Raw genomic sequence first — 15172 nt, 5'->3', positions numbered from 1 at the left:
CGATAGACAGATAGATAGACAGACAGATAGATCGATCGACAGTTAGATAGATCGATCGACAGACAGATAGATATAGATCAATCAACAGATAGACAGATAGATAGATAGATAGACAGACAGATAGATAGATATAGATCGATCGACATTGACCAATCGATAAATATATAGACAGACGGACGACGGACAGACAGACAGACAGACAGACAGACAGATAGATAGATCGACATTGACCGATCGATAAACCGACAGGAAGGCAGGCAGGCGGGCGGACGGACGGACGGACGGACGGACAGACAGACAGACAGAGAGATAGATAGATAGATAGATAGATAGATAGATAGATAGATAGATAGATAGATAGATACATAGATTGATTGCAGGTTTGATTCAAGCTCCTCTATAATCTCATACCCTCCTCTCATATTCTGCCCCAGCCATCAAACTGAAATAATCAAATGAGATGAAATGCTTCATATTTTTGGTCATTTATAGGTATTTATTATATTACAGAGGTGCATATATATATATAAATGAGCCTATTTACACAAAAAAACTGTAAATAAGAGCTTAACAGAATCCCACCTCTCGCATGTGTGAAAAGGAGGGTGTAAAATATTTAAAGATGATGCACACACAGATGGACACTTAAGGTATACGATAAAGTTAAAGATCGTTTTGAGTTTATTAATAAAACAAGCGCTACGTTTCATACCTGTTACGGGATTATTATTACTCTAAATCATAGATGACAGTTTCACTGATGAGTTCCGGTTTAAGCCAAACCCAGGATAGAGCGGTTGAGTGAATGTGGTCTGGACTCTGTGGATGAGGCTCATTTTTGTGTCAGAGATGCTGAAGAAGGACAGAACTCCTGCTCTCTGATCAACATAAACTCCTATTTTGGAGACTAGAGGCAGTTCCCGTTTCTTGTTGTTGTGACTGAATATATACCCAGAGGCAGAGCAGAACAATCTCCAGGACTGATCATTATATCCAAATTTACACTCAGTACCCCGTCCCTTTCTGCTGATGCTCTTATACGACACTGCTATAGCCACACCCTGATTTCCGCTCCACTCCACTTCCCAGTAACAGCGTCCACACACACTCTCTCTGCACAATACCTGAGGCCAGGTATCGAATCTGTCCAGATGACCAGGATACGGATGCATTGTTGCAGTGAAAGCAGCCACTCTGTTCTCATCGGACAGACTGAGGTTGTTATGCACCGATTCTGAATCCAGAGTAAACTGATGGAAATCTGATGGAGATGAAACACACAATCTGCGTTTTAATCAAGAAACCTGAACTGAATAACAGATCACTCAATAATGAAGCAACAATCAGATAAAAAAAAAAATCTCTCTCTCTCTCTCTCTCTCTCTCTCTATATATATATATATATATATATATATATATATATATATATATATATATATATATATTCATTAATTTTCCTTCGACTTAGTCCCTTATTTATCAGTGGTCGCCACAGTGGAATGAACCACCAACTATTCTGGCATATGTTTTACGCAGCATATGCCCTTCCAGCCACAACCCAGAACTGGGAAACACCCATACACTCTCTCATTCACACACTCATACACTACGACCAATTTAGTTTATTCACTTCACCCATAGCACATGTCTCTGGACTGTGGGGGAAACCAAAGCAGAGGAAACCCAAACCAACACGGGGAGAACATGCAAACTCCACACAGAAATGCCAACTGGTCCAATCGGGACTTGAACCAGCGACCTTCTTGGTGTGAGGCAAAAGGGCTAACCACTGAGTCGCTCAAATATATTCTATTTGCTATTTATTTATGTTTGGTGCTGAGTGACAGTGGCTCCACGATTTCCATGCAAACAGATGTAATGTTTGCTTTATTATTTGTTTCATCTTTAAAATACTTACACTTTAGGTAGTCCTCCCTGGTTTTGGGATTAGTGGTAGGAAGGATCTGCTTTCTGCATCTCACTATAAAAACAGGTACTCATTTAGTGGCATGCAGTAGGTTTTAATGTTATAAATCTTATTTAGCCGTACTCTATTTCAGTGTTTTTCAACTGGTGTGTCAGAAGCAAAAGCATTAGTAATTGTTTGTTGTTGATGCCCAGCCTTTATTTAAATACTATTTACAGTTTTTTCTAACTGCTTACACACAAAATCTTGTCATGTCACACAATTTCTGAAACGTCTCGCTCATAATGCAAAACTACACAGCAAATCTCCAAAACCAGAAGCCGTTTCTCAGACTTGAACTCAGTTTTCAATTCATTTCCCAAACACAACTAATGAAAATGCTTCACTTATTCAGCAGGTCACACACACACGCCCCAAATGTGGAAACACTAATTTCTTTACTGATCACAAACCAATCACTGCTTTACTGTAGTATAGGCCTGTAAATAGGTCAGCAGTGACAGGACACTGGGCTGTTCTGGACTAAAATAAAAACCCAACTGGTTCACAATTGGTAGTTTTGTTCCTAATGCATATTCACCTTTTCTAAATTTCTCTAGAAAAGAATTGAGGAATTATTCTCAGCCTGGCTCTGTAACCTGTATGATGGCCAACCCTACAGTATACCCACATGACACTTTCTCCAGGCAAGGAACACTTTCCCCCCTGACACCTCACACTCTGTATTTACTGTATTGTGGAGAATATACTTTTGCTTTACATACATTTTTACATACAGTATGTTTATGATCTTGTTGTATTTTACGGTATACAACAGTAATGTTTGGCCTAATAAATATTTTCTGCTTCTACATGTGATTGGGGTTTACAGTGTACCTGGTCCCCCTCTTAGCAGATTACTCTCACTGTAATAGATTGTATTGAAATGTAGATATAATTCTATGAAAGAGCAAAGAGCTTTAGATTTAGAACAACAGTGTTTACATGACATATCCAAAAGTGTTATATTATGAAAGACGTGTTTGCCATTTGATGCAAATGCTTCATTCTGACGTGTGTTTATAGCATTCTGAATGCAGTGTTACATTTTGAAGGGGATGTGAGGCATTTTGCATTTTGTGTAGTTTTGAGAATTGTGTGTTGAGTTTTGAAAAAAGGTGACTGTTGTTGAAAAGGTGAAAATGTAAGCAGTTGGAAAAAACTGTAAATAAATGTTAGCAAGCTATTGTCTATTTGTTAATATTCTACACCAAACAACTAACTAACTCAATAACTAACTTACTAAATAAGTTATCCAGAAAACATCATTAACAAAGGGTTGTAAGGATCTGCTTTCTGCATTTGGTTATAGAAACAAAAAGTCATTTAGTGACAAGCAGTCAGTCTTAATATAATCATTTTGTTGTATTCAGTGTTTTTTCAATGTTTTACATATTTGTTGTTGTTGATGCACAGCTTTTATTTTGAAATCTGTTGATTCTTCTGTCAAGCAAGTGCCTAAGAAAATTGTGTTATCCTAATACAGTGCGCCTACAGTAAGATAAAATGCTGAACTGCAGTGCCAATATTCCTTCATTTGATACTTTTTACAAAAAAAAAGTCTCATATGTCAGAAAACGTGAAGATTCCAGACCTGTAAGGTGTTATGCTATGCTCATATACATATTCATCTTCAATTGTGGCACACACTGAATTTAATAGGAATAAAGAGCAAAAGAATTTGCTGTATGCATCATGCAATTGCCAATAATAATTACTGTATGCTAAGCAAAAAGACAAAGTACTCTTGTGTGTGTAACCATATATATATATATATAGTTGAAGTCAGAATTTTAATTTCTAAATAATTTCCAATAACAGATTTCCTTTACCTCTGCCATGATGACACATAATACATAATATTTTACCAGATATTTTTCAAGATACTTGTATTCAGCTGCAATTTAAAAGCTTAGGTAAGTTAGGGTAATTAGTCAAATCATTGTATAATAACGATGATTTGTTCGGTAGGCAACCCAAGGTTTCCATATCCTGGACCGGGCCGTATCCCGAGCAGCTACTGTGGTGGTCATGGAGGAGTGGAGAAAATGAGACTGATTCCTGTGACGCTCCAGGGACAGACGAATCTTCGCTGGTCGTGCCCAACTGAGCCTGGTTTTTCTCAAGGTTTTTTTTCTTCACTTTCGCCAATTAGTGAAGTTTTTTTTCCCTCTCCGCTGTCGCCACTGGCTTGCATGGTTCAGGATCTGTAGAGCTGCGCATCGTTGGATTTGCTCTTCAGTGTTTGGACTCTCAGTAGTGATTATTAAACCACACTGAACTGAGCTAAACTGAACTGAACTTAAACACTACAAACTGAACTACACTGTTCCTATTTACTGTGACCTTTTATGTGAAGCTGCTTTGACACAATCTACATTGTAAAAGCGCTATACAAATAAAGGTGAATTAAATTGAATTGAATTAAGGAAGCTTATAATACTGCCCGTATTGTCTGTGTGTCTCCTTTTAGAAATATTTGTGTGAGCCATGTCTACTTTGCATGATTAAGCTCTAATTTACAAGATGAGTTTGTGCTTTACCTGAAGCAGAAATTGTTTTCATCTGTTCTTTGCAGAAATCCTCAAATTTCTTCCTCAGTGCAGAGACAGATTTTCCCACCTCATCATAGGATGGGAGAGAACTGACAGTCGTGCTGTCTGTAGATTCAGCAGGGATGACGAGAGACTGCAAACTCTACATAAGATAGATATATAAATGCATTCATGAAGACAGAGGAATTCACATGCTATAGTAATCAGCAAGATCATCAACATATTCTGCTGCAAACTTACTGCAATCTTGACAACATGCTGACATGCATATTGATTGGCCTTCAAACATAGATTGCCTCCTTTTGTTGTCGAAAATCAAAATGAAACAGTCTACAACATATAATAATCTTTTCAAACCTGTAGGAAATATATGTGATCATCAGCGTTTGAAAGCTGCTCCAGCTCAGCGTTTCTCCTCTTCAGATCTTCAATCTCCTGCTCCAGTTTCTTCAAGAGTCCTTCAGCTCGACTCTCTTCAGTCTTTTCCCGATCTCTGATCATCTGCGTGACCTTCGATCTTCGTCTCTTAATGAAGCGGATCAGATCAGTAAAGATCCTCTCACAATCATCCACTGCTGTCTGGGCAGAGCTCTGGTAGGACACAAAAACAAGTCTTGTAAGAACCTTAAATTTTGTTTTTTCATCTTGACATTTATCTAATCTTTCTTTACAGTTTCATTCAGCTATAAAGCCATTCACTCCATTACATGAATCTCCTGTCAAAACTCACCTTATGTATCTCTACAGACTCTCTCAGCTGCTGGAGCTTGTTTTGCTTCTCCTGAATTCTGTTCTGTAATTGTATTCGTGTTTCGCCAACTTGATTCTAAAAACAAATATATAAATAAATGAATTAACATCAGAAGTTCTCATGTTCACAAGGAATTAAATGTATAAAGAAATTTACAGTACATGTTTTTAATTTCCCCAATATATTTAAATTTCTCTATAATAAAGTACTATAATCAACTACTAACTATTACTAACATGTCTACTAATTTTGTATTATTTTCTAATGATTGCTTTCTAGTAATAAAGATTACCAAAACATTTTTTTTCAGTGGATTTACTAGCACGGATTAATTGTACATCTAAAGCATAACAATGTACGCTAGAAAAATAAACATTGTACAACTTGATTTCACACAGAACCAGCAAACAACTTGGTGTTTAATAGACGTCTAATAGACATCTAAACGTAGACAGCTTGGCTAAAACAAGGCTAAACTTGGGCTGTCAGTGAAATCCTAATAGACATCTAAGAATAACCCAAAACTAGACTAGCCATCAAATAGACATATTAGACAGACTTCATATGTGTAGTAATTCATTTCTGTTTATTTGATGACTAGTCTAGTTTTGACCTATTCTTAGATGTCTATTAGCTTTTCACTGACAGCCCAAATTTAGCCTTGTTTTAGCCAAAACGACTATATTTAGATGTCTATTAGACATCTATTAAAAACAATAAATGCTTGCTGGGAACAGACAGGATGCATTTTTTTACCTAATATAAGACATTGCATAACTTTAGTGTTTTGTGTTCATACCTGTTTCTCAGCCCTCTCTGCTTCAGCTGAAACAGTATCATGGTTTTTGTGTTCATCCATCATACACATTAAACATACACACTTCTGGTCAGTCCGACAGTAAACTTCCAGCAGTCGGTCATGTTTAGAGCAGATCATCTCCTGGATTCGTATAGTGGCATCAGTCACTTTATGGCGCTTACTTGAATGAAAGACTTCATGGCATTCAAAATGGGTTTCACAGTAAGAGTTCAGACACAGCATACATGACTTGACGGCTTTGCGTTTCCTTCCAGCGCAAACATCACACTTAACATCTCCAGGTTCAGCATAATTTACACGAGATCTTAATTCTGTCTTCTTCAGATTCTCCACCATTTCTGCCATCACCACATTCTTGTTTAAAGCAGGTCTTGGAGTGAAGGTTTGTCTGCACTGAGGGCAGCTGTAAACTCTCCTCTGCTCATCTTGATTCCAGCAGTCAGTAATGCAGTTCATACAGTAACTGTGTCCACAGGGGATGGTCACTGGCTCCTTCAGGAGTTCCTTACAGATTGAACAGCTGAACTGATCCTCAACAACTGAAGTACTAGAATCTGCCATTTTCCAAGTATTTTATACAGCTTTAAAGTGTTTTTTTGTTGTTCTTGTCGGTTTGTAAGGTTGAACTCACCTATAAGAAAGAGCTTTGCAATTGCATTTTAGTCTGTTTCTCTTGCTCAGAATCCCAAAACGTGCTGTTGGTCAATCAGCAAATCAATCGCCTATCGAAAACATTAAGTTGAACAACACAGAGTCACTGATATATTCACTCCATTACCATATGCACAAAAAGGTATATGCCAAAGTCATCAAGTTTCTGTTGGGCTCATTTCGACGCGTTTCCTGGTTTTGCGAGAAATCGAAAGTAGAGCGTGGAAAATGTCCATCAGAGGGCGCTCACACATAGTCTTTCAATTTCTGTTCAAGCTGTGCCAAGTGCCACTGAAAAAAATATTCAAAGATGATTCCTTGGATTTACTCAAAAAAATTTTTACGTTGAGTGGTTGTAAACAATTTATTTGGGCTGAATTTAAACAAATTAAGTTGAACATTGCTCAATTTAATTAGTTTGTTTAAATTCAACACAAATAGTTTGCAACAGTTTTGCATGCAACGCTTTTTTCAGCAGCTTGCAATGAGACAATTTTATTTTTTGTGACTAAGTTTTTATTGATTTTACATGTTAGTGGTCACAGCATCTTTAAAATTGTCTTTCCAATAAACAAAACAAGATCCACTCCTCAACCCCTCCCCAGCTCACCCAGAAAAACACCCCCGCAGTGCCAAAGTCCATGCCATCCCACAAACAGCACTGCAATCAAGACAAACAGAAAAAAACACATATACATACAGTTGAAGTCAGAATTATTAGCCCCCTTTGATTTTTTTTCTTTTTTAAAATGTTTCCCAAATGATGTTTAACAGAGCAAGGAAATTTTCACAGTATGTCTGATAATATTTTTTTCTTCTGAAGAAAGACTTATTAGTTTTATTTTGGCTAGAATAAAAGCAGTTTTTTATTTTTAAAACCCATTTTAAGGTCAAAATTATTAGCCCTTTTAAGCTATATTTCTTTGATAGTCTACAGAACAAACCATCGTTATACAGTAACTTGCATAATTACTCTAACCTGCCTAGTTAACCTTATTAACCTAGTTAAGCCTTTAATGTCACTTAAAGCTGAATACTAGTATCTTGCAAAATATCTAGTCAAATATTATTTACTGTCATCATGGCAAAGATAAAATAAATCAGTTATTAGAAATGAGTTATTAAAACTATTATGTTTAGAAATTTATAGAAAAAATCTCTCCGTTAAACAGAAATTGGGGAAAAAAATAAACAGGGGGGCTAATAATTCTGACTTCAACTGTACATGTATGTATATATATATATCTACCCATATACGTACACACACATACATATTTACATCCAAACATAGTAATAAACTAAATAAAGTAAAAATTCACGCAGACTATCAGAGAGTTAAAGATTCAGGTTGTTGCACATTCATTTATATCATCCATGAGTCTCTCTGCCAGTTTGTCTGCAGCCGTTTTCCACGCATCAAGAGTTGAGGCCCTAGCTTTATTTATTCTGGCTGTTGAAAGTTCTAACAATACTATATTTCAAAACAGAAATAGCCACTACTGAATAAATTAAGAATGCGGAGTGAGCCATCTTTGCGCAATTATCTTTTTTGCAGATGTTAGTCCTGCCAACCAGACCTTTCTTTGTCGCTCCGTCAAACCCAAACTGCAAACATCATTTAAAATTAGCACAACTGGTTGCACTGGTATATCTTTTCCTATAATAAAGTTTTTTTTCTCAAAACTCATCCCCCTTCTCACATTCACACACCATATGTATAAATGTTCCAACCTGCTGCTGCAATTGGGACTTGAGGATAACTTATTAAGAGAAAACGTTTCTTTGGTGTCCAATAAGACAATTTTATAATGTTCTGCAATAAATTGCTGTGATTATATTGGGATGAAGGTGATTTGATGATCTCTGGATTTAATCTATAATGCTTTTCATTTAAGCTGTCCAAAATATTATGTAGGCAGGCCTATTGTACATGCTTTGTGTAATATTGCATGAAATGCCCCAATCATCATTCATTCATTTACTTTTTGGCTTAGTCCTTTTATTAATCTGGGGTCGCCACAGCGGAATGAACCACCAACATATCCAGCATATGTTTATGCAGCAGATGCCCTTTTTTCCAGCTGCAACGCATCATTGGAAAAACATCCACCCATACACACTCATTCACACACAATTTTTTAACTAACCCAATTCACCTATAGCGCATGTCTTCGGACTTGTGGGGGAAACCGGAGCACCCTGAGGAAACCCACGCCAACACAGGGAGAACATGCAAACTCCACACAGAAATGCCAACTGACCCAGCCGAGACTCGAACCAGCAACCTTCTTGCTGTGCAGCGATCGTGCTATCCACTGCGCCACCGTGAAGCCCCAATCAATCAAAATAATTATGCATTATTTTGAATTATGTTTTGACAGCACATTTATATTTAATACACAATTCAGACCTTATACGAACCTAATTCTTACACATTCACTGGATTGCAGATGTTGTGCTAACAAAAATGCACAGAGGCAGGTTTCACTCACTTTCAAAACTCTCAAAACTCCTAACCCCCTCTTCTTAAAGGAGAAACAACCCTTCTCTTCTTAAAAAGGAAACAGCTCTATTGCTTGTATGTGTTGTGTGAACTGTGTCTAAGCATCAGTAGCTCCTACGGGATTGTGTTTAATTACAATTACAACAAAAGGAAAAGAGATCCAATAGGGTTCCCCTGTATTGTTATGTGAGATATTTAATGAGCTCATTAAACTAATTTCATTTAAAGAAAAAATAACGCGTGGATTGAAATGATAATACCCAAAAAGATAAGATAGAGGAAGCTGTTAACCACATTTCCTATCTGCATTATTCATTAGGATTTCTATATTACCCTATAAATCATAAGGACTTCAACAATAGAAGTTTCATTGTTGATCCAAAATTAATCCCAAACCCAGGATAGAGCGGTTGAGTGAATGTTGTCTGGACTCTGTGGATGAGGCTCATTGTGTCAGAGACATTGAAGAAGGCCAGAATTCCTGCTCTGTGATCCACATACACTCCTATTTTGGAGGAACTGGAAGATACAGGGAGATCAACAACATTGCTATTGTGTCTGAATTTATAACTGGAGTTAGAGCAGGACAATCTCCAGGACTGATCATTGTATCCAAACACGCAATCATTACTCTCTCCTTTTCTTCTGATGCTCTTATATGAGACTGATATTCCCACTCCATCCTCCCCGCTCAACTCCACCTCCCAATAACAGCGTCCACACACACTCTCTCTGCACAACACCTGGGAAAAGTCATGAAATCTGTCCGGGTGAGCGGGGTAACTCTGGTCAGCTCCAATAAAAGTAGCCACTCTGTTTCCTTCAGACAGACGGAGATATTTATGTGCTGTGTTAGAATCCAGGGTGAGATGACAGGAATCTGAACGGAGCAACAAAAATGATCTACATACATATATTTCTTTTACATATTGAGAAGAGGAAAAATTAAATCCTGATATGAACATGTTGGAATTCAGGATTATTATTTCTTGAGGATTGATCAGTTTGGTCTGACAGTTTGTGTTTGCTTTTTGTTAGTAATACTTACATTGCAAGAACTCATCTCTTGTTTTGAGTCCAGACGAGGCAACAATCTCCATGTATGTAACTAACAAAACCAACAGACAAATAGAGTGTAACACATGTAAAGGCAATATTAAACCAATTGCATTTATAATTCTATAGACCATTTTGAGGGATGTAAACAATAACAACGGTCCTAATGTGTTTCCTGTTTTAGATCTTTCAGTTCCAAAGCTTCTGAGAATCCAGAAAGCTCCACATGTTCATACTTTTTTAATTAGTTATGACTAGGGCCAGACAGAATCTGCAGACATTTTTTGCCATTTCTGCGCAGAATATTGTAAAAAATCTGGGGATTTATGTGGAATGATTTTGGGTATATTGGTATATGTTAAATTAAAAATAATATATTTTTACTTTTATTTAATGATTAAAATGTAAATCCTTTTAGATCCAATTATTTGGTAAACAAAGCAAGTCTCCCATATAATACATCTACCATATATCTACTAAAAGACAGAAATTATTACTTGGCAAACTGTATATTGTACATATATTTATTGTAAGTAAATTATATGAACGTTTTCATATGAGTCAGTAATATCACTGAAATTAATTTAAAAACTGAATAAATATAAATTTACACACATTTACACACAACTAAATAAATAGACTCAATGATGGGCTGAAAATCTGCAGATTTCTGTTAGCGCAGATTCCGTGTGGGCCTAGTTATGACTAAATCGCCTCTTGTTACAGATCTGAAAAAGTTTTAAGACATGCAGGAACTGTTTATGGACCAATGATATCGCCATATTGAAATGGTCTATAATTATCTCTCTTTGTTTTTGTGGTCAAAATACGATAAATAACAAATACGGCTGCGCAATACATTGTATCAGCATTAATAGTGCAATTTCAACATGCGCAATTGTCACATCGCAGGTTGTGCAATGTTGAGTCGGGATTATAATTCACCAGAAAGCACAGGTCAAAACACATGCAGAATTTAACCACAATAGAGTGGAAGTTTATCATTTGCATGTGTTTTAAGGCCTGCAAGTGTATGAGCATTTCAAGAGAGTTTAAAGTGTTTACGTACAAGTAATTGTATCATTTGTAACTTCAATAAAGGTTTATTGTATTGAATTATTTACACAATGCCGACCAGTGGTGTCAAACTCAGTTCTTAGAGGGCTGCAGCTCTGCACAGTTTAGTTCTAACACACTAAAGCTGTGGTCACACTGTACTTTTCTGCCCATAGACTTCCATTCATACTCAAGCAAATGCGTCAGACTAGAAACGCAAGCTTGTGCAACAAGTTTTTCGCAGTTTGCTGCGCTAGAAAATTTAAGCTTGGTGAACCCTGACCTCCGAAATCGCATCACATGATTGCGTTAGACCAATCAAAATCAAAACATGACCTCTCTGGACAGAAATGTAAAATATGGAGCAATCGCTTACTTTTTTAATGTCTATACATATAGTTTAATCCCGCCCCCTTTCGCAGCACCATACGGCAGAATTTTACATGCTCAAACTAGTCACTAGTGTGACCGCAGCTTTACCTGTAGGTTTCAAACAAGCCTAAAGGACTCGATTAGTTTGATCAGGAGTGTTTAATTAGGGTTGGAACTTGGAGCTAAACTGTGCAGAGCTGCAGCCCTCCAGGAACTGAGTTTGACAACTGTGAGACTCCATGTGCTCCGTGTAGACTACACATTGTTATTTTACATTTGATTACTTGAATTCTGAACTCTGTTAGACTCCCAAGAAAATCATAGAGCAAGGTTTATTTCACTTGTATCTTTGCTCTTATTTATTTATCTTTCCTCGTATTTAGTTTATTGTAGTTTAAGCAAATACACTCCTCTGCAGAGTCATCCCAATCAGTCTAAATTAATGAATTCTTTCCAAACAGAGCTTCTCAAGCCACCTGGGGAAATTGTATGCATATTGCAATAGATTTAGCAGAATAGAAAAGCAAAATATCAAAATGTTAGAGTTTTCCAATACAGTGCAGTACTAACAGCAAATAAACCTGTATGATTTACCTTTACCAAACATTATTTGTATGTCCTTTTTACAAAGGTCGTCAAGTTTCTCTCTTAGCACTGAGATGGATTTACCCACATCATCATAAGAGTGGCAAGAACTGACACTGATGTCTGAGGATGCAGGAGGAACAGAGAGAACCGGGATACTCTACAGGAGACAAAGAGAACAGAACAGATTTGAATCAGTAACGTCATCCTGTGTATAAGCACTGGAGGAGCCTTTTTGTTTAATAACTCCTAGATCCATTAGCGAAACGTGTGTTGTTTGCTCAGCCTTGGGGATATTTAGCACTACTAGTTTGTGGTTTAGTCCAATTGTTTGCTTTTTCAGTTGCATAAAATTTACATTTATATTCATCTTCTTTATCACAACACATTAGAAACCCAACCCTCTCATCCTCCACTGGTTGATTTTGTTGGATGCTTATATCTGTGTCTGTGCCTCTTACATAAAAATGTCTAGTGACTGTGTGAATGCAATCAGGAAAATGGTTAGATGGGAAATTTAGTTCTTAGAGAACTGGCCTGGTGGCTAATCCTATAGTTTATAACCTGGTGCAAAAGCCCATAAAGACAAAACAATGAAAATCTGACTGCATCGCTAATGAATTGAATACAATGACCTGACCTCTCTGTGATAATAGGATGGTCCTAAAGTTCAAGTTTTCCATATCACTGCTACCTGTAAGAAATATATGTGATCATCAGTGTGTGAAAGCTGCTCCAGCTCAGTGTTTCTCCTCTTCAGATCTTCAATCTCCTGCTCCAGTTTCTTCAAGAGTCCTTCAGCTCGACTCACTTCAGTCTTTTCTCGATCTCTGATCATCTGCGTGACCTCAGATCGTCTTCTCTCAATGGACTGGATGAGTTCAGTGAAGATCCTCTCACAGTCATCCACTGCTGTCTGTGCAGAGCTCTGATGGAGAATACAGATAATCAGACCAGCTCTTAATGAGTTTCAGTAGGAGCAGGACTTATAATTTCCTTAAAACTTTTCTCATTAAAACTTTTAAACTGACCTTATGAGTTTCCACAGCCTCTTTTAGCCGATTTAGCAGCCTCTGTTTTCCCTTGATTCTCAGGATGAATTTTCTTTGAACGCCCCCCAAGGGTTTCTGTAACATGGAACAAATGCAAACACACTAATCAGCACTTTTCCTTAACTCCACAATTTAAAGGTTCTGTCATTTAGTTAACCTTATGTTGATTTAACTCTTTATGACTGAATTTAGAAACTTCGAATTCCAGGCCTCCTTTTCTGAAGTGAAAGAGAGTACAAAATTTGATTTGAACCAAAATGGCGCAAACAAATAAGTTATACTAAATAAACATATACAAATGTATGAAATAATAGATGTCTCTGTTTAAAATTATTATTTACGCACACCATTTGATGGCATCCTGCATAAAAAAAATCTAATAAAAAAAGTTAAAAGAAAAAACAACAACATATAGGTCTTTCCAAATCTGTTAACTGTTCCAGGGGTGCTTTGTGCAAAATTGTCTGCTTCCTCTTGATGTTAAATGTATTTTTCAGTCATATTGCTCTCCATGTAAAGCACCAACAAACACTTCCTTGACATCTAGGCTATATACTGTAGTAGCTTTAAGTTCATACCCGTTTCTCAGCTCTCTCTGCTTCAGCTGAAACAGTATCATGATTTTTGTGTTCATCCATCGTACACAGTAAACAAATGCACTTCTGGTCAGTCCGACAGTACACCTCCAGCAGTCGGTCATGTTTAGAGCAGATCATCTCTCTCAGTCGCCCAGTGGCATTGATTAAATGATGTCTCTTATCTTTAAAGAAACTGTCATGTTGTTCAAGGTGAGTTTGACAATAAGAGTTCAGACACATCAGACAGGATTTAACAGCTTTGTACTTCATCCCAGTACAAACATCACACTCCACATCTCCAGATTCAGCATAACTGGGAGCAGGATCAACTTTTAGGTCTTTTGTCATCTTCAGTTTCTCCACAATTTCAGCAAACATCACATTCTTGTTTAAAGCAGGTCTTGGAGTGAAGGTTTGTCTGCACTGAGGGCAGCTGTAAACTCTCCTCTGCTCATCTTGATTCCAGCAGTCAGTAATGCAGCTCATACAGTAACTGTGTCCACAGGGGATGGTCACTGGCTCCTTCAGGAGTTCCAGACAGACTGAACAGATGAACTGATTCTTAGCCCAGAAAACATTAGCTTCTGCCATTTTATTTTAGACTCCGAGAGATAAACACAACTAACTGTGTTTGAGAGAAAATTAACAACGATGTTATGTGTTTTAAATCTCGCTAAATACAATAGTTCATGTGACACCTGCTTCACCAATTCTTCAGTATCGCTTATGACAAATTCAATACTGTAGAAGACAAATAGCCAGCTGTAACGGGAAAGAAAGAGAGTTAGAAAACAGATTAAAAACTTGTTTAGCAGACATAAAAGCTCTTTCACTTTTACCTGAACCGATGAGCTGCTTGTTCCGCGTTTGAGAATGTAACTGAAACTAACCGTTTGTGTATTGGAAGCCGACCGGTAGAGGGCGCGCGCGCACGTACATACGTCACACTTGTTATGACTTTTCTCTTTTGCTGAGCTTTTCTATAAGAAATGAGGGTTTTAAATGAGGTATTTTAAGACGCTATGTAAATCTCATTAAAAATTTGTCAACCGAGAGTCAGCTAAGATCAAATACCTTAAGAGAGTGAACCTCACTGTGAGTGAAATATACTTGTTCCCAGAACGCTTTATTTTCAAGATTTAATATTTTATGATTGCCCTTATAATTCAGTTTTTTAATAATAAAATAACTAAACATTATTTTGACAACAAAAATCACAAGCCCATT

At 37.1% G+C, this 15172-nt stretch overlaps 2 protein-coding genes across 2 annotated transcripts; both read right to left on the bottom strand.

The window, feature by feature from the left end:
- Positions 1-569: 569 nt before the first annotated feature.
- Positions 570-6930, bottom strand: ftr26 (finTRIM family, member 26). Its single transcript, XM_056481283.1, has 6 exons — positions 6072-6930; positions 5252-5347; positions 4879-5112; positions 4510-4663; positions 1919-1981; positions 570-1261 (listed from the first exon to the last, which is right to left on the bottom strand). The coding sequence occupies exons 1-6, from the start codon at positions 6651-6653 to the stop codon at positions 735-737; spliced, it is 1656 nt and encodes a 551-aa protein (XP_056337258.1). The 5' UTR covers positions 6654-6930; the 3' UTR covers positions 570-734.
- Positions 6931-7907: 977 nt separating this feature from the next.
- On the bottom strand, positions 7908-14656 carry LOC130247797 (tripartite motif-containing protein 16). Its single transcript, XM_056481260.1, has 6 exons — positions 13946-14656; positions 13347-13442; positions 13010-13243; positions 12325-12475; positions 10295-10354; positions 7908-10126 (listed from the first exon to the last, which is right to left on the bottom strand). The coding sequence occupies exons 1-6, from the start codon at positions 14534-14536 to the stop codon at positions 9588-9590; spliced, it is 1671 nt and encodes a 556-aa protein (XP_056337235.1). The 5' UTR covers positions 14537-14656; the 3' UTR covers positions 7908-9587.
- Positions 14657-15172: the final 516 nt, after the last annotated feature.

This window comes from Danio aesculapii, chromosome 2 (genome assembly GCF_903798145.1).
Source record: "Danio aesculapii chromosome 2, fDanAes4.1, whole genome shotgun sequence".
Lineage (NCBI taxonomy): Eukaryota > Metazoa > Chordata > Actinopteri > Cypriniformes > Danionidae > Danio > Danio aesculapii.
Note: the sequence above shows the minus strand (reverse complement) of the source record. Positions and strands in the feature narration are given on the sequence as shown.